Source organism: Miniopterus natalensis, chromosome 2, assembly GCF_054644295.1.
Source record: "Miniopterus natalensis isolate mMinNat1 chromosome 2, mMinNat1.hap1, whole genome shotgun sequence".
NCBI lineage: Eukaryota > Metazoa > Chordata > Mammalia > Chiroptera > Miniopteridae > Miniopterus > Miniopterus natalensis.
The window spans coordinates 70,657,704-70,677,742 of record NC_142082.1 but is presented as its reverse complement, the minus strand read 5'-3'; the positions used below and the strand labels follow the sequence as shown (position 1 = coordinate 70,677,742).

The following is a 20,039-nucleotide window of genomic DNA, read 5'->3' as shown; positions in this document are numbered from 1 at the left end:
AAAATGACATGTTGGGGTCTGTATCTCTCCAGATTATGATTTTTAAGATGGCATCAGCTTCATTAAGGCAGTTTTACTAGGCTAGGTTGAGTCTTGAAAGGACCATATATTCCAAAGGAAAATCTTTCCCATATGGCCCTGACGACCAGCACAAGTCTGAAATTCCTCTCACTGAAATGCAATCGGCCGGTGCCTGTCCTCCTGCCAGGACCGCCGTGGGCAGCACTGAGTCCATGGCTACCAGCCTGCCCCGTGGCTGGCACCCCGGGCCCGTGTGAGACCCCCAGAGCAGCAGCCAGTGGTGGTTGCCTTGTTCACAAGACCTGTCGTTTCCGCCCTCAGGTGGGAAGCCCCCAACAGAAACCCAAGCGCCTGCGCCTGGTGGTGGATGTGTCTGGCAGCATGTACCGCTTCAACGGGGTGGACGGCCGGCTGGAGCGCTCCATGGAGGCGGTGTGCATGGTGATGGAAGCCTTCGAGAACTACGAAGAGAAGTTCAAGGTAATGTGAACACAAGATGTGGAGGCATCCCTCACCACATCTGCCTGAGAGCCAGCCCCGAGTGGGGGCTGATGGTGGCTGGATAGGTGGACGCAGGCGCCACCCAGAGCGACAGAAACCTCCACCTTCTCACCAGCTCAGGTGTCAGCGTACAGAACCTGAGCCGCTGGTTTTATCTGCTCTGATAAAAAAATGATAACCCCAGAATTTGAAGGAGCACTTACTACAGAACAAAGCACTGAACTTGTGTTTCCCATATGTGGGGGCGCAGGGGGGAAGCAGGCACTTAGAAGAACCACAGGTCTGTTCCCCACGTTTCTCAGAGCCGCCATCCTCATTCCGCTCTCCCGGACCCCCACCCCCGCTCTTGCCCATCACCAGCCAGGCAGCCGCCTGAGGTCTGAGTGCACCCTCCAAGTATGCTGTTCTCAGCACTGCTTTGGCTTTCCGCTTGGGCGACAGTTATGCAGAAATGGATGTCACCCCAGCTGACGATGAAGGTGGTAACCCCAGGAGACACGCAGCCTCCCATTCAGACTTTTCCTTCGTGCTTTTGCTCACTTTGCTCTGCATCCTTTAGAGGCCTGAGCACAGGGAATGGAGCCCCTGTGGCTGTGTCACTGCCTGAGATGAGCCTGTCCATCCTCTCTTACTCTGCAAGCCACAGAGAGGACTTGCACTCCAGCCCTTACCAGAGCAAGTAACCTTGAATTCCGGCACATGCCATGTAATTATTATCAGACCCTGGCCAGGGTTCTGAGTGGTTAGAGCATCGGCCAGAGAGCACCGAAGGGTTGTGGGTTCAATTCCCAGTCAAGGGATGTAACTTGTTGCAGGTTCCATTCCTGCCCTGATCGGGGAGCACAGGAGGCAGCCAGTGGATGTGTCTCTCTCACATCGGTGTTTCTCTCTCTGTCTTCCCCCCCTTACTCCCTTTTAGTCTCTCTAAAAAAAAATCAATAGAAAAAATATCCCCAGGTGAGGATTAACAAAAAAATTTTTTATTATTATTATTATTATCAGAAGTTCAGTTGAAAGAAATGGTACATGTGCAGACGTGTGAGGGGTACACAGTCTATCTGTAGACATTGTAGACTGTATTCCAGGTCAAATATGTTCTTCAGAAATAGGTGAACTTAGATCATTATTTGGCTTCACATCCCACCTACACTTCAGGATTGCTGGGAGTTATAGTGGATACAGCAAGAAACAGATGGGTGAAACCCAACGCCTCATTTACTTTAGGCTCGTTTGTGAGGCTCTGAGTCTCCCAGGGTCCCTTGTATGATTCTCTACATGAGAGATTCCTTTTAGAATTAAGTGGTAAGAAAAGGCATGTGGATTAAATGGTAGGAGAAAGGAATGCTCTGTGTTGCCAGGCTCCATACAACTACAGGATACAAATACAAATAGAGCATGGACTTTCACTGGGGGGGAGCAGCTTTGTTTCCCTTAGAAAAGTGCAATGTATTTCGTGTGACTAGTGAAAACTATGGAACTGTTGAAGATTCCCTCTCAGTTTTCATTGCCAGGAAGCTCAAAGCCAAAATCAAAGACCAGCCATGACCCTTTGTTATGTCTTACGGCTTGCAGGCCAGTGTTCAGCTTTTCCTTCCCTTGACCCTCCCTCCCTTTAAATGTATGTTTTCCTTGATTTTGATTTTCTTACTTTGTTATGTTTTATGGATTCATAGAAAATGTTTATTTTTAAATATTTTAGATCCTTCCTAGTATGAGGTGGCGTATAATTCTTAAATCACTTGGTCTACTGATAAAGGGTGGTTAGATATTATTGCATCAGCATAAATCCACCTAATGTTTTAAAACCTTTGGGTTCTGCTAATATTTGGGCCAGCACTTCCACCTTTTTTGTGGATTTTTTTTTTTTTTAATATTTTTTTGTTTGTTTGTGTTTTGGGGTTTTTTTAAGTTTCTTTATTGTTGAAAACTACAGATGTCCCTTTTTTGTGGCTCTTAAAGGTCAGTGTTCCTTAGCTTCCTCTGAGATTGCAATCAATTATAGACCGTAGCAAACATACCGCTATGAAATTTGGCATACTTTTATCTAGAATAAAATTTCCAGTTAGAAAGAGGATCTCTATACCTTTGAGAGCAGAACTGCTCTGATATGTGAAACTAGTTCTTCTAGGTTTTAAGAAAGACTTAGAAGGAGTTAATCAAGAATTTGGTTACACAGCTCCCCTGGACCAATTAAGGGATTAGACAAAGGGCAGAAGGTGACAGCTAATAGCGAGCTCAGAGGACCATTCCAACGGCCTGCGAGTAGATGGTGTGATGATCACAGAGCGTGTTGAATATTCCATTGCATCTCACACAGCGAGTGTGTAGAGAGATTCATGTTTGTCCAGTTCCCACTGTTTAAGGCCTGTAACCAGAAAGCACTATTAATAAAACTGAACGTGTCAGACAAAAAAGAAGCAACATCAAAGAAATGAGCATTTCACGAGATGTTTTGTTTCGTTTCTAATTGACAGTTACAAACCAAATTATACCAAATGAGATGCTAGATTTCAATAAAATTGCAAGCATTAATTGAGCACTTGCTAAATGCAGCATACTCTGCTAGGTACAGAGTTCCCTGCCATCCTTGTGCTTTTGTAGCCTAATGAGGGAGACGTAAATATGAGGAATTCAGATAGGAGATTTGGTGAGAGACTTACATAAGAGGTAGGAATACAGGGCTCCTCTCCCCACACTCCCCTTCAGGGCCTCGTCCCTAAAGCAGTGTTTTGCTGATGGTCTCTTCTGTTGCCACAACAGTGTAAAGAATTTCCTCCGTCTTTGTTAGTCATATATTTATAGCAAAAGATTATATAGCAAGACCAAGAAAAACTTGAAGTGGTATAATTTTTTATGCTCTTCAATTTTTAATAGGCAGTACTTTAATGGTTTGGTTTTATGCATTTTCATGTACTTATAAACATATTTCCCACATTCACTGCAGTTCCTTTAGAACTTTTTTTTAAAAAGCATGCAGAGTGTAATGATACCAGTGCATTAAAGTCCTTTCAACAAAAGGAAACACCTCAAGACTTCACAAAGCAAGCTATTTGAGGAAAAGTAGAGTGTCTGGAGGGATGGGGTAGGGGGAAAGGACAGAGAAGGCGTAACCGAGTCCTGTTCCTGCAAATTCCTCATCGTGTCCACAGACTTCAGAACTGGGGTCAACTCACAGACCATTTACTTGAGTTCCCTCCTTCCTTGGACAGGAAACTGAAGCCCAGAAACATTGAGGACTTTCCCAAAGTTGGAGGCTAGCGGGAGACAGAGTTGGATGGAGCCCAGGACTCTCGCGTTTGTTGTCCCTTTTTTGGTTTGTTTTTAAACTGTCCCCTTTACTTCTCAACTTTTGAAAAATTTTAGACCTACAAAAAAGTTGAAAGAAGAGTAAAATTAACACCCATATGCCTTCACTTAAGTTCACCAGTTGTTACTATTTTCCCTCATTTGCTGTTTCCCTCTAAATATATATATACTCAATCCCACATCCTGAATCATTTGAAAGAAAATTACAAACAACATAATACCTTTCCTCTAGATGCTTTGTTCTGCTTCTCCTAAAAGTAAGGGCATTCTCTAACTCAATCTCAATACATTACCACATCTAAGAAAATTATCAATAATTTTATAGTGTCTTCTAATATCTAAATTCATTTTCCCAACTATCCCAAAGTGTCTTTTCTAATTGTTCCTCCCCACCACCCCCCACAATCCAGGACCCAGTCAAAGTACACACCTTATTTTTGGTTGTAATGTCGCGTTAGCCTCTTTCAGCCTGGAACAGATGTCACCCTACCACTGCCAATTTGCTTTTTATGATGATCACTGTCTCGAGAGCCCAGATCAGTTGTTTGTAGAATGCCCTTCATTCTGGGTTTGACTGGCTGTTTTCTAATAGTGCCATTTACCTCGCCCCAGTATCCCCCATATCACCAGAACTCCTAACAGGCTTTCCCCCCACTCCAGGTACAATGGAGACTTTGCTTAATATCCCCACGACCCCTGCCAACATATTTTAAGATTTTGAGTGGCCCCAGGCTACCCAGTCTCTGTTGGGATTGCCCAGGCTTCCTTTGTAGAAGGTACCAAGCAGGTGGAATGGAGCCTACTTACCTTCTGTGAGAACTTTGTTATAATTAAATATTTGGTGTATAGGTAACGGGCACACATGTACAAAGCATCAAAGGTCCAAAGGAGAAAGTGTGAGTATAGGCTTCCCTCTCTGAGCACCCGGTGCCTCTCTCTGGTGGTGACCACAGTTAGTGGATTTTTTGGCACCTTCTTAGAAATACTTGATGCATGAACATCAGTGGCAACATAGCATCCTCTACTCTGTGTCCTTACACTACGTGACTATATTCAACTCATTTCTTCTCTCGCTACTTTCATTTTCTCTGTGAAAGAAGCAGAAGCACTAGGAATGGCTCATGAAGGTATGGAATGGACTCAGCAAACATGAAGTGATGCATGAGCAAAAGACAGCTTTAGGAGCTCCTGGTGAAAATGTATATCACTTAGCCCAGGATGGGATGGTGTGTGATGTCTTTAGGAATTCAGAAGAGTGCTCTGAGACTCCCACTCCCAGTTCCAGGCAGTTCTTCACGTCCTATTCTGCAGTTACCCCTCTGCTGTAAAGGTGTCTGGTCTGAATTTGCTTTGAAACCATCAGAAGCCACCGTCCTGGCCCAGTGGTCTGGACTCTCCCACGAAACCTCTCTCTTGGCATCTGCTATGTGTTTTGTTTGGCTTGAGCTCAGCTCCCGAGTGCTGGGTCATTATAGTCCAAGGGGCTCCTTAGGAGTCAGCCTCCACTTTCTGTTCTACCTCAGCATGACCCACGCCAAGCCGCAGGGACCCTGGAGCAGGAATGACTGGGCAGGAAAGGTAATCCAGTGGCAGGACGCATTTCAGAGCCATCTGGAGTTTTAAAGTTCCACGTAATTGTTCTGCCAACTGATTTCAGTTCTCAGGAACAGAATTTACAGTAGGTCACCTGAGACAGAAGCGATATTATTTGCTAATAGTCAGCATAAACTCCCCTAATCTTATAATCAACAGAATTTTTAAACTTGAGCGTGAAGAGTGGAATGGTAAGGGTTTGTGAACCATTTTATTTAAGTCAGGAAGCATGTTTTTCCTTTATCTTTAATCAGATTTGGTCCCTGTGATTTCTCCAAGCCTCTGGGACTATTTCACCATAACCTTAGGCAGACCTCCTTCCCAAACCTCTAATGCCTTATTGTTTTTTTCTTCGAAGTACTCAACACCAAGAGTTAACTGACTGATTCTGCACTGAACACTCAAATAGTGACACCAGAAAACAGATTAATTTAGTTATTGACAAGTTGGACTTTAGGAGAAAAAAAAGTACTCAAGCTTATTATTTTATGGAGACATATAAACTATATGCTAAGGCCATGGTTTCCTGACAGTGTAACAAAGAAGCCTCGAAGGGTGGCAGGGGCAAGGGTGAGTGGCAGCTTTTATCTCTTCCCTCTTCCTCCCCAAATCAACCCAAGCAATTACATTTATATTCATATTGCCGGTTTCACAATCTGGGCTTTTGTGCAATATTTCATATGGACAGAGTTCCATTGCTTAAAAAAAAAAAATTAAAGGTAGAAAACCACTATTCTAGGGCCAATACTGGATTGTGATTTCTTATAGACTCTGAGGGCTTTCGTTTTGGAAAAGGGTTTATCAGTCCTCAGTTTGGTTTAGATGATTCAGACCCTGGACAGGAAAAAACATGCACAGGTGTCTCTATGACTACGTTAAGCCATAGACTCCATTTCTTTGGCATACCATTGAATTTTTATAGATCCTTGGGGGCAGGAATGGCCTTGGAAATTATTTTTAAACTCTTTGTTTTACAGATGAGAAAATCAAGACCAGAGAGGTTAAATGCTTGGCGCAAGGTCACGCAGCAGGACTTCTGACGCCTGCACAGGGCTCTCTCTTAGCTGATGTTTTATCCGTTTCTTGCAGCCACTTTATCCCCACCAAGTAGGTATTTTTACAGAGGTGTAATTCAGGAGCTGCCCCATTTATGTCAAGTACTCTTCCTCCTCCCCTTAACACTTCATCATCCCAAGGAGGCATAACAGACATACTTTTCTCAAAGGTATCTTGGTCAGAAAGACGGGGTTAACTCACAGAGGATGTGGAGAGAGATGACTCACAAACCAGCACCTTCTGGAAAAACTCCTTCTATCAAAAGCAGTCCCGTGTCTTTTCCCGATGCCTCGGGAATGTTTACCACATTCAGAGGTGGAAACCAGTTACCCTCTCAGGCTCAGGATTCGAATAAATTCTTATTGCCACATGGAGATGGGACCAAAGAAGGGTGTACAGACTTCTCTGAGTCCAGAGTTAAACAGGAATTCAGAACTGACTCAATCGTTGATGTAGGGAAGCACTGGGCAAGCCAGCTGTTGTGGCGGCGGAACCACGGCTCCAGGTGTCAGACCCGTGGGGTCAGACCGGACCTGGGTTCAGCAACCTCGTACTTGAGTCCTGCCTAGGAAAGAATTCAGAGCCAAGGCCCAAACTACTGTATAACAGAACATTGATTTGGAAAATCGTAGAGAAGTAATTCATAGAAGAAATGGGCTTAGGAAACAAGTTACAGAGGTAAAGGAAGGGCCCTAGGAGCTTAAAAATGAGGAAGGTAAAGCTGACCAGCCTGGAGGGGGCAGGGAGCGGGAAAGGCGAGGGCCTGCTCCCCAGCAGGGAGAGAGCCCCAGGGCCTCTGTCCTAAGGGTTTTAAGGGCGGGTGTTTTAGAGGAGGTCCCAGGGGAAGATCTCAATAGAATATTCAGCAGCTTTCCAGGTGCGTCCTTTCAGGGTCCTGGTCTCCACTGATTGATTGGCAGGCACCAGGGCAGGGGTCATTATTCAATGCAGCTGGTCCTGAGGTCAGCTGTGGCGCTGCTTTTCTGGTCTTGTCACTTTTCTGGGTGTGGAGCTGAAACACAACTGAGGCCTGGATACTATCACTAGAGAGGAAAGGTCAGGGGGTTTAAACCAAATGACCAGTGATACGCTAGGGGAGGAAAGGTCACCCTGTGGATGAGGTCCCACCCTACAGTTGTCCATTGCTAGGCACCCAGGGCCTTTTACACTGGTGACCTTCTGTACCTGGCCCGTCGTCCTTGCTCTGCTCATGTCTGTCCTACTACCTACCACACAACCATTCAAAAAGCTTAAGGAGAGATAGGGCAGAGGAGTTAGAGAGAGTTAAGGAATGGTTATTTCTCTATAACAAAAACATTGGGTTTAGAGTCAGAGCACCTGGGTTTGGCTTCCACCACTGACAATACTAGATCTCTGACCTGAAACAAGTCTGTTAATCTCTCTGAGCATCAGTTTCTTCATTTGTGAAATGAGGTTAGTCACACCTACCTCAAAGGTTGTAGAGAGAATCAACATGAGATATGTGGAAGCACTTTGTAAACTAGTAAAACCATTGACGTCATACTCATTAAATGTGTAGCCCTATCTGTTCATCAGCCCTGTGAGGTTAGGTAAAACCACCTAACAGAGGTCTTCCCTATTTGTCAGAAAGGTTAAGTGATTTACAAACATACGATATTCAGAGTCTTCTAAATCAGCATTATTTACAAGGTAGAAACAAGATTTGGAAAGGTTAAGTGACTTACCCTAGGTCCAAAAGCTTGTGAAAGTCAGAGCTAAGTCTAAAATCTTTGACCTGCAGGATATTGATCTTTTTACATTAACTTCTACGATGTGAGGAAAGTTAGCTGGCCGATAGCGTAGGCTGTGGGCTGACTAACCCTGTAGGGTTCTGTTGGCACTTCTTTGCTGCCCACGGTCAGGAGCGCCACCTTGGACTGGTGTGTCTGGATTTGTAGGAGGTTAGAATTTCACACACTGTCAGTCTCAGAAATAGCCTCAGACGATCGTCTCATACCTCCTTATAACGTGATGCGCAATAGAGCAAACCCTCTCCTAAAGCTAGCAAACAATAATCCTTCCCAGCAGAAATTTAAATTCAAGCCTTATTCATAAAAATGCTGACAGCTCTTCGTTCTAAGCAGAGCTCGCTTTGCAGCCTAAGTGTTATAAATCATCTTCATATCTGATGATAAACTTTTGCGTCTTGGGCTGAAACTCAGCATTTGTTTTCATTTGTCACACCTTCCTCCTAATGAATGAGATTTTCAAAAGAAAATGTAGCAAAATGGCATTTAAACAAGTTTTCAGAGCAAAGAAGTATTCAAATTAGTCTTCTCTAATTGAGGCTTTTCTTTACTACTGTGGTTTATTATTTATGTTGGATACTAAATACAAGACCCCACAAGGATTTTAGAGATGCTCTGAAAAATATGGAGATCATGATCATAAAAATGTTGAGCTACTCAAAAAAAGTTAAAATCTAAATGTCAGGTGCTTTGATAATGACAGTGAGATAGATGGTTGTTTAATGGCTCCTGTGATTTTCCAGGGAAGCACCCTGTCGAGTCTGATTAGACAATTGTCACGGCAGGAACTGGAGCAGAATCGGGAATTAAAGAATGGAAATGAATGCGTTTATATACGTTTCCTTTAACCAGACAGTTTTGAGGATTGGGAAATCCCTGTCTGTAAAACGTGTTGGGATCCTCCGACAGCAGACACTAGGTAATTAGGACATAGAAAGTGTTTTTCATGGAAGCTCGGCATGATCTACGGTAACACTAAGGAGTGCTCCACATCTGATGTCCTTTGGGTTCCTCTCAAGCATTTTATTCCCTTTGGACACAGAATAATCCCCAAGCCCATCTGAAAGATGAGAACCAGGCTCTGCAAGCCACTTTATAAGCCCCATCCTCTCCCTAGGTGTGTCTTCTCAGCCATGGAATTTTAATGAGGCACAGATGAAGGCAGACCCTTCTGCAAATAGCACTTTTCCTACCACAAATAAAGAAAGGAGGGGCGGGGGGGAGGAAGAAGGAAGGGAGGTCCTCAACCCACTTATCTTTATTTCATTTACGTGAAAAAGTATAGTAGATAGATAGGTAGATCAGTCAAATGACAGGTGGATAGTTACTAAAATGCTTCTGAAGTGTTTCATTAGCTAGGATCTGGTTTTGATAAAGACCATCCAGCAACTCATTTGACTGCTGTTTGTTTGATTATTAACTCGCAGCTGCAGTGACCAGTGGTGACAACCCTGTGAGCAGACCACATGGTCAAATATTTATTTATACAGTCTCATCCATGGTCATCTGATTAGTAAGACTTTAACCTTCGGTTAAAGGGGAGGAAAAGGTCTACTATATTTATAGCCCTCTTACCTCAGCCAAGTAAGAGAAACTTACTTCTGTTTCGAGGAGCTGACTTATCCCCTCGTGTAGGATCCTGTTTAACGGGTGACTTCACCAGCCCTGCAGTGAAAGCAGCCTGCCGGCACCTTCTCGGGAGGACTTGGCTTAAAATCATTTCTGCTGTCACTGTTGTCCAAGCAGATGACTCAGGGCCTTGAGCATGCCTCCCTGGAGGACCCTGGGCTCCCTCCACACCCACGCCGGTCCTCGCACTGCACACATGGGAGGCCTTCATTGGACATGTCCTGAAGCCAGTAATCTCCTACACTTATACATTGTCCAGAGCTGGACAGATTTTAAGTTTCAAATTTTATTTGTTACCTCTTCACTACATTGATAGCAAACTACACTAATGAGGTTTTTTATATATGGAATTTGTTACATCCTCAGAAAGTATTTACTGTCAAGCTTTTTAAAATATGTTGGTAAATTGTCCTCACAATTATTTTGTATCATTCTTTGTATTAAAAAAAAAAAAAAATTCTTAAAACCGGGCATAGAATAATCTGCCAGCCCCTGCCCAAGGCTCCTCTGACCATGCCCCTGTGTTAGGTGAAGAGTGTGCAGCCAAGGGGGCTTGCCCACTTATAGCTAACTTCTGAATCATGCTCACAGTTCCTGGGACCCTGGCCATCCTGCTCAGATGGCTGCACGCCTGCTTCCGGGGCCTGTGTCGACCCCTTCCACCTCTTCCAGGTCCATCATCCTAGGGCAGACTGGCCAGGTGTGAGCACCAGGTCCAAGGGATGGCCAAGGGCCCTGGTGTGGCGGGGTGTGACGGTGCCTGGATGGGAGGGCTGGGCGCCCACACACGTGCATGGGAGGTGCCTCGTGGTGTGGGCCAGAGCCACCCGGAGAGAGGAAAGGTGAGGGGCTGCCGGCCAGGGGCTTTTGCTACCACACCACCATGTTCTTTTGGAGAACTTCAAGGAGCCCAAACATTTGAAATTTGACCCTGGCTTTCCAGGTCATTTTGTATATTTATTACAGCTCTTAAATATTTAGACATCCTATATGGGCCTTCATTCACACAGCTGTCCCTTCCAATCATGCATTTACCTCTGTCCATTCCTACTCTCTGTGCCTCCCTTTTAGTTTCAGAAGAAGGAGTGTCCTCCCCCCTTCTCCAGTCTAGACCCTCCGACTATGAACCTGATCTCCCCGCTGCCTCCACTCTGCCGCGGACACCTCTCCCCTAACAACGCTCCTCGTGCTGTGCTAGTTCTCTTTTTATACCACAAACCTTTAACTGAAATTGTCCCCCAAAGTCGCCATTGATTCTGGTGCCCAGAGGTGGTTAGTCATCACTGCCCTGACGGTGTGGTTAGTGTGACGCAGCCCAGCTGCACCACCACTTCCCGAAACCCCGCGCTCGTTCCTGGCCCGTGGCTGCTCAGGCCCTGCTCTCTCCCGTCGCCCAGCTCTGGGTCTTTGTTCCCCTCCACCAGGGAGGGTGCCCCCCGGGCTCGGGGAGGGGCCCACTGCTCTTCTCTTCCTGTGCCCCCCCCCGGGGATGACAGCCACATCTCTGACGGCACTAAATGGGTTTCTTCCCTGATGCCTCCCTAAAGCACGATGTCGACGTGTCTGATACAGACTCATCTTCCCCAATAACCTAACTGCCTTCTGATTTCCCATTTATGCATAAAAATTATTTCAACAGGATTTTTCTACTTTTCATTTAAACACAATGGTTTCAGTTATATTATGGGTTGCTTTTTGTCAGCTAGCTTGGCTAACCACCATTTCTCACATGATTGCTGGGGAGAGGGGATATAGTCCAACTTCCAAACAGTTTTTTGTAAAAGAATGTAGCCCGCATGGGAAAGGAAATCCTCCTGCCGCCCCAGCCTGGTCGCAGACATTCTTAAAGCATTTGTGCAGCAGGCACCCCAGGCACACTCATGGACACTGAAATTCAGAGATGGGTAAGATTCGGGCTCACCTTCAGAGAACTGCCAGTTAGAAAGAAAGACCTGCAAAGGAACCACTGTGCTGCCCCCCGCGAGGGGAGTGTTACCCGTGGCAGGAGCTCAGAAGGCAGCTGGGGCCTGGTGGTCAGCTGGTGCGCAGAGAGCAGTGGTTCGCAAGCATTTTGTGCCATGGTTCTCCCAGTTCTCCCTGAAATCTTTTGCCCCAGACCCACACTCAGAATTTTCTTTGCGGATCCCCAGTTGTCCAGATACCCTGAGGTCTATTCTGACCTACATATCGGTGGGAGGGGAGAGGGAATTTGGAGGTGCTCTCAGCAGCTGGAGAGAACCACCTTGTCCCACCTTTAGTCTGCCCCAAGCCCCAAACTTTCCAGATTCTGTAAAAGGCCTGCGTCTCACTCTCAGCTCTAGTCTCTTCTCAACAGACATGCCTTTCTCGTGTACATTCTGAGTTAGAAAATTTTAAAGGTATTTTCGAAATTGAAAAATATGTTTTACACTGTCAAGTAGAAAAGCGGGTTATAAAGTCACATGGGCAGTGTCATCCGTTTTGATTAAAAATTATGTCGATGTAAACGTGCGTGTGTGTGAGTGTGCAACCTCTTACACAGAGTGGAAGGAAGTGACGCCTAGGAGCTTATACAACAAACCAGGAACAGAGGTTATCTTTAAGTAATTAGATTATCGGTTATTTTTACTTCCCTTTTATTCTTTTCTCTCATTCATGCAGCGAATATGTTTCAATTTGTGTTCAGGAAAAAAAACTTGTGTATTAGTTTTCTGTTGCTGCATAACATCACCACAAACAGCGTTTTAAAGCAAGATCCATTTACTAACGGTTGGTTAGAAGCCCCGTGGGTTCATTTATGTTCTCTGCTCAGGGTCTCACTAGGCTGAAACCAGGGTGGCAGCCAGGCTGGGCTCTCTTACCTGGAGGCTTGGGGAAGAATCTGCTCCCAAGACCATTTAGTTTGTTGGCAAAATTTGGTTCCCTGTGATTGCAGGACTACAGTCCCTGTTTCCTTGCTGGCTCCCAGCCAGGGTTGCTCTACATGCCACTCTCAGGGCCTTGCCCCGTGGTCCCTCCATTTCAGCCACAGGCAACTCCCACGTGTCGAATCCCCCGCTGCTTCAGATCTCTCTATCTTTCTCTTCTACTACCAGCCAGAAAAAAGCTCTGCTTTTAAAGGGCTCATAATATTACATTAGACCCACCTAGATCATCTCCCTTTTGATCAACTCAAAGTCAACTGACTAGTGACCTTAGTTAAATCTGCAAAGTCCCTTTTGCCATGTAAGGTAACGTGAGTGATATTCACAGGTCCTGGCCCACTGAGGGAAGAGCGTATAGACTCTAAGCCAGAGGGAAGGAGTCATGGGGCCACCTGAGAATTCTGCCTATCACAGTGTGTGTGTGTGCCTGTGTGTGTGTGATTTTTTTTAACTCTCCCCTTAAAGCTAAGGATGGAATTCTTGGTGGCCCTGAAGCCCTCCTCACATTCTGTGTCCTGCTAGAGAGTGGAGATCACACAAGAGGATAGACCAGAAGAGGGGGAGCCTGGACTCTGCTGCCTGTGTTAGTAAACACATATCCGTCTCTCTGCAAACTGGACAGCAACAGACCGAAGAGTTAGGGGCTTATGTGTCCAATGACAGTTCTGCAGTGGGCAGAGGCCTCTAACCCCTGGTTCTCTTACCTGTAGTATGACATCGCTGGACACTCTGGAGACGGCTACAACATTGATCTGGTTCCAATGAACAAAATCCCCAAGGACAACAAGCAAAGACTAGAAATTCTGAAGGTAAATACATTCGGGTACCTCTGTCTTGTGAAAACTTCTACCATACGAGGCAGAGTATCTTCTGGTCATTGAAAAAATTCACCAAAGAAGCAGCAGATCCAGGAAAGAAAACAACTTTCTGTTTCACAAATATTCAAACTGAGAAAATACTTGTTATGCCTAAAATCCTTTTCTCCACCATAAAAAATGTAAACTTGGTTCCCTACATCTTTCAGGTTCTCAGGACTGTATCAGGAGTCCACAGCCTGGGTCACCACCTGTGTCCCATACGATTCTTCCCAGCCCCTAGGTATCCAGTAGTAAGAGAAAAATAACCCCCTTTAACGTGCTCTCGAACCCCAACTTTATGTATTTCTCAGTATTTTTTATGATAAATGCAGTTTCACATACTTAGATCTACAATAGAAACACACACCATGATTGTAATGTAGATTTCCTCCTATTGCTATTGATGTAAAGAGTGTTTAGTATTATAACTTTGTTTATTGGAAACTCTACCCATTCCTTACTTTTCTCCTGTTCTCTTCATCCTCTGGTGTGATACCAAGTTCTGTATTTTCTTACATCTCTCACTTTCAATGGCTACTTGAGTTTTAAAAGTTAAATGCCAACTGGGGTTGTTTTGGAACATTTCCTGTTTCTAACAGAAGTCTTACCCACAGACAGATGTTACTGCGTGCTCTTGTCACGTCCCGGGCCAGTTAGCTGGAACTCACGCCCAGACTTCTTACTCACATGCAGTAATTGCTATTTGTGCATTCTCGTGATCAGTAGAAAAATCATGTTTATTTAAAAGGTGTTTCTCACCTGTGGCTCCTGTGCAACATCTCCCCCCAGACAATGCACGCCCACGCGCAGTTCTGCATGAGTGGGGACCACACGTTAGAGGGGACAAAGCATGCCATCCAGGAAATCGTCAGAGAAGAGGCTGACGAGTACTTCGTCATCGTCTTGAGTGATGCAAACCTGTCCCGATATGGAATACATCCTGCCAAGTTTGCCGAAATCCTGACAAGCAACCCTCAAGTTAATGCTTTTGCCATTTTTATTGGATCTTTAGGTGATCAAGCAACCAGGTAAGTGTTACCTCAGGATACAGCTAAGGGCAGGTACAAGGATTCTTGAGTCCCTGACACATAGCGTTTCGTAGGCTTAGCATCTTGAGGGGCAGTGCGGGAGCTGGAGGAAAACAGAAACCAGAGTCACTCCCCTGAAGTTGCAGACAGTCTATTTGAGGGGATATGATGTACTAGCTTATGTTTGGATGAGCAATAGTCATTTTAAATTAATTATCTTTCAGTTTATATTTAAACTTACCAATAATAAAATAAATAGCAAATTGATTTGTCTAGTAAATTAAACAGTATCTTATACATTTTGCACTATACACCTAAGTCTCAAGCTCGAGTCTAATCAGTTTGTGTTCAGATCATACTCAAAGTAGCAAAACATCTATTTTTGTAGCATAAGAGATTGTGTGTGTGTCTATAAAAAGTATATAGACAGATATAAACATATATAAACAGTATATAATTTGTGTGTATATATCACATACATTTATGTAGACATACATGCACTTACACATGCACGTGCGCGCACGCACACATACATACATGTATATGAAATATATATAAATATATACACCTCCCTTACTGTGGAGATGAGGCAATGTAGGGCAGTATTCGTAGTAAGATGCTACACTGAATATACTAAATGTCCCATGGAGAAATTTATGGTCAGACAATAAATACCATTGTGGATGATCTGAAAGTAGAGAACTGGAAACACTTTCAGTGACTTAAACACACTGACATTTCTAGAATTACAAACAGAAAGAGCTCATGTTTTTTATCTGCTTAAAATATTTGTAAGAAGTAGAAAACACAAGTGAAAGTATATCTCCTCCCCCACCAAAAAATAATTCCTGCCTAAAACTCAAAAGGCCACATGCCTTTCTATTAATCTCTTTTACCTGCCGTACTCTGATTTAGAGTCTTGTATAGACGAGGAAATGTTTTAGTGTCCACAGTGCTGGCATTCTTTCCTCTGTCCCTGTCTCCGTGCTGCAGGATCGCAGAGTAAGGTTAAGAATGGACTTAATGTTACGTAATTACAGTCACTTTATTACTTTGCATTTTTCTCAGTTTTATGTGTTAGCCTTTTCTAGAACTTCCATGTCTTTGAACATAAACCATGCCTTTTCTATCCAGATTTTCTTCACGCCCAGCCCAGTGTTAAGCAGACGGCAAGCTCAGCAAATACTGGTTGAGCTGAAATAGCTATTTTGTCTTTCTAGTGAACAGATCCTGTTTGAATACTTAAGAAAGCACAATAATACCCTTGTGGTTTCCTAGGGAAATGGTCCAACATCTACTGGCAAAAGATATGTTGCAGAATTAGCTGGTCTACCGGGCATGCCAAATGTATGATACTACACAGGATGGTTGACTTTTATTAAATGTCATTTGAAAACCAAACTTCGTTGGCACGGTGAAAGGAGGCATTCTTTTGAATAGAATTGTGTCTTGCACTTTTATTGCCTTCAAAAATGGCCCTTTGTTCCAAATGGTAAATTGGCATTTTTAAAAATTATCACAAGCCTATATAACCTCAGTGCCATCAAAGCAGCAATTGCATAAGTCGGATTGCATTTCACATTGTGTGAAGTGGGGCAAAAAGAGGGACAGGAGAGAGGAAGGGGGTGGGGAGAGAGAGAGAGAGAGAGAAAGAGAGAGAGAGAGAGAGAGAATACCACTTGAGGTTTGGCTGGGCAACCTTTATTGAGGCCTGTTTTCTAAGGCAGGAAAAGCACTTAGAAATACAGTGTGAGGCCATCACATTCCCTGGACCCAGGTGAGCTAATCTCAGATTGGTTCCCAGGGCTCTTTTCTGTCACAGGATTATAAATATCAGAAAATGACAGTAATAAAAAGGAGAAGATTTTCTTTTCAAATTCATTGATTTTTCTCATTGAAAAAAATCTTTCCTTTCAGTTCATTCTTTTTTTATTAATTTACTGTTGATGGTATTACAGATGCTGCCCATTTCCCCCCCTTTGCCCCCCCCTTCACCCAGCCCCCACCCCCCCAGGCCTTCGACGTGATCTCCCTGTTCTTCTAAACGTTTCATTCAGTTGCAGGCAGGAGCAAGGTACTGGGAAGTGAAAACTTCCTTTCCTGAGAAACCACTTGGATGCTGTGGTTTGTGGGGGCAGGAGGTGGAAGGGGAGCCCCAATTTGCAATGGTAACTTTCTTTCCCTCTCCCTCCTGGCAGGCTTCAGAGAATGTTGCCAGCTGGCCGGTCTTTCGTTGCCATGAATACCAAGGACATCCCTCAGATTTTACAGCAGATCTTCACCTCCACCATGTTGTCCAGTATATAGGAAGCGCCCTTCGCCACCCAAGCCCGGCTTTGCAATCAGACGGGAGTGAAGCGCTCTGAAGAGGAGGCACAGTGGAGGAGCCCATGCATTGCCTGCGCAACTGACATTCCTGGCTCTTCCTGCACTTGCCCGGTCGTCAGAACTCAGGAGAGTACGAGAGGGAGGCTGTGCATGGGAATCTAAACCATTAATAGGCTTACAGATAATCAGAGGAAGCAAGGTGGCTGCATTTTATGAAAGGTGAGGGTTAAAGGAAGGTGGTTTGACAACCGTGGTGCTTAGTCGGTTTCCAAAAGCCTGAGGGAAAGAGATCGCCTAGCTTCTGCCTTAACACATCACCAGCCGCCCGAGAGAAGGAAAGTGACCCCAACACATGAAGCCCAGATGCCACGTTCTGACATTGAGATTCAAGTCTGCACAAACCCCCACAACCATTGCTGCCCAATAATTATTTTTCTTTTCTCCCCCACTTTGTGTTGCCCAGCGATCACGTGACAGTGTTAAACCCACTGAAAAGTCCTTCTAACAGCAGCGTTTTATAAAGGTTGGATTTTCTCAGTAATTCCATTTTCTTGGCCAAAACCAAAAGGAATCAAAAGACCCTTGGATTGCTTCCTTTCCCATGTGACTTTTTAAAGGGTTCTTGAAATAATAAAGAGCAAATGCCCTGTTCTCTGTGGGCCGGGAGAGGAAGGACAAAGGATGTCTGGCCTTGAGTTTCCCGTTTCTTCCTGTCCTGCCTCCTCTCAGAAGCTTGACACTACTCCCTCTGGTTTCCAAAATGCAGTGCTCAAAATAACAAATGCTTATGTTTTCACTTAAAGCAAAGTAAAAATAAGGCAGTATGTTTGGACTGAAGGATAACTGGAAATTTCTTTAGCTGCTAAAAAATATACTCTTTAAGCCTCATGATTTTTCTTTCAGTGTGGACCTTCCTGCCTCCCACCCCATCTTGGGCTGGCCTGTGTTTGTCAATAGGATCAATGTCACTGTGTTTACAATCAGATGCTCCAGCAGAGCTCAGTCTCTCTCCCACCTTATAATAAACGTCCCTCTTCACTATTGATGGCAAAGCCAGAAACACCGGGGCACCAGTGCGTGTGCCTCCCTATGATAAGTTGGAAAAACTAGTCTTGTTACTGTTATCTGATTTACCTATATATATAGTAGTGAAGTTGTACAGATCCATTTAATTTTATTTAATTAGAGGAAATGTAAAAAGATAACACCCCTTTGTTCCATCACCCCATCTCCCTATCAACTGTCAAAGAAATAAAAGCGGCCAGATTCCAACACAGTGTTACCAGTGAGCGTGGTGGCATGTCTTGTTTTTCCAGCCAGAGCCTGCTGTGTGTTCAATCATTTAATGATGCAAACAATCGCAATCCAGTAAGTACCTTTAAAAATGTAACTACATTAACAACAATAAGGGTAAAAAAAGCACAGCAGCAGCTAACAGTTACTTACCGTGCACCAGGTGCGCTAAAGAATTTCATGCTGTGTCATTCAGTCCTCACAACAACGCGCAAAATAGGTACTTTCTACCTCCTTTTACCAGTAAGGAAATTGAGGCCCAGGAACTTAAGTCACTTTCCCAAAGGTACTCAGAAACGACCTGCACATACCCAGGCCCTCAGAGGAGGGTGCAGGGACCAAGGACGTGGGACACTGCTGGAGGGACACTTCTAGCCGCTCCTTCCTGGCACAGCAGCAGACTGAGGACGTTTCCATCCAAGTGGCAGCTTAACCCCCCGGCGGGCCCCTGTGCCACAGGGTCACAGCCCCGAAAGCCTTTAGAAGTCCAACTCAAGAGCGACCGACAGGACAGCCTTTTAACAGACCTTCCCCATGTGTAACTCCCTGAGTGAGCAGAGCCTTCTTTTTTTTCAACATGGAAAGAATATTCTCAAGAAATTTAATTTACCTTTCCCCACTGGCCAGACATCCTTGGCAATTGTTATTTTAAAAAACAAACAACAAAAAACCCCATATAACTCCTGGCTTTTCTGACTTGTAGAAGGAAGGGTGATGGGGGAGGCAGAATGAGAAGATGGAGGGTTTTATTTTCACTCCCTGCAGTACCTAAGAAGTTTGTGCCTTTATTATTAAATGCACTAATTATGGGCCACTCCACACTGTTCCCAGGCCCCTCTAAGGGCCTGGATGTTATAATAAATGCATTGTGTGCCTCAGGGGGGTTCCACTGAAAGGCGTCTAACCCGGCTGGGCTCTGTAGTGAGCCCCTGTAATGCTGAGAAGGTTCATTGTTATCCGTGAGCAGCCAGGAGGAATGAATGCCATGAATGGCGCAGTATATGGTGTGTGCTCCCCCTGGAATCCTGTGTGTGCCCCGGCAAAATGACCTCATCCACGAGCAGCCCAGGAGCAGCCACAGAAGTGGATCAGAGCGGGAGTATTTGAGCCCATCACATGTTTGGAATGAATCATTTAATTCTTTACACTACACCCTTTCCTGTAAACTGTCAGAGGAGCAGAAATCCATCAATGCCAGCAAGACTGTCTCTAAACAAATTCTAGGGCTTTAAAGCCATTTAGAAGTGCTTTTCTGTAGACAGCATTGTCAGTGTTCCTGAAAAGTTGGCTCCAGAGGCTACAACCCTTCCTGCACCTGGCTCCTTCCTGTGCCGTCAGATCAACCAAAATTAAATTTCTCAGTGAACAGAGCAGAGGTAGATGACTAGGGGCACAAGAGCAATAGTCGCTTACTTATTGCATTTCTTTCTGATTTGTTTCTAACAATCACAATTTTAAGAGCTATTCCACAAATTCTAAGCTGATATCTCCCTGACTGGACAACTTTTTCTGGAATTGCATCTCAGGAATAGTCAAAAGTCCACTTGTATTTAGCATGTTGTACATAGCTTCTTCATCTTATTAAGAAATAAAATTTCCACTTTTTAACAATTACTCCAAGCAGTAACATGACTTTATTCAATTTTTAGATGAAGGGTCTCATTTACCACCAGTTCCTGGTCAGGGCTGTAGCGCAGAGTTCTTGCCTGTTGCCTTTCCTTCACGTTTTCTCTAGGACTCGCTGTGACGACAGTC

At 44.5% G+C, this 20,039-nt stretch overlaps 1 protein-coding gene across 1 annotated transcript in view; it reads left to right on the top strand.

Annotated features, from left to right (window-relative positions):
• Positions 1-18,716, top strand: part of VWA8 (von Willebrand factor A domain containing 8) — a 333,552-nt gene extending 314,836 nt beyond the window's left edge. Inside the window, exons 42-45 of the mRNA XM_087814315.1 lie at positions 343-501; positions 13,489-13,587; positions 14,425-14,663; positions 16,862-18,716. Of these exons, the coding sequence (XP_087670441.1) occupies positions 343-501; positions 13,489-13,587; positions 14,425-14,663; positions 16,862-16,970 (606 nt within the window). The 3' untranslated portion in view covers positions 16,971-18,716. The remainder of the gene's footprint in view (positions 1-342; positions 502-13,488; positions 13,588-14,424; positions 14,664-16,861) is intronic.
• Positions 18,717-20,039: the final 1,323 nt, after the last annotated feature.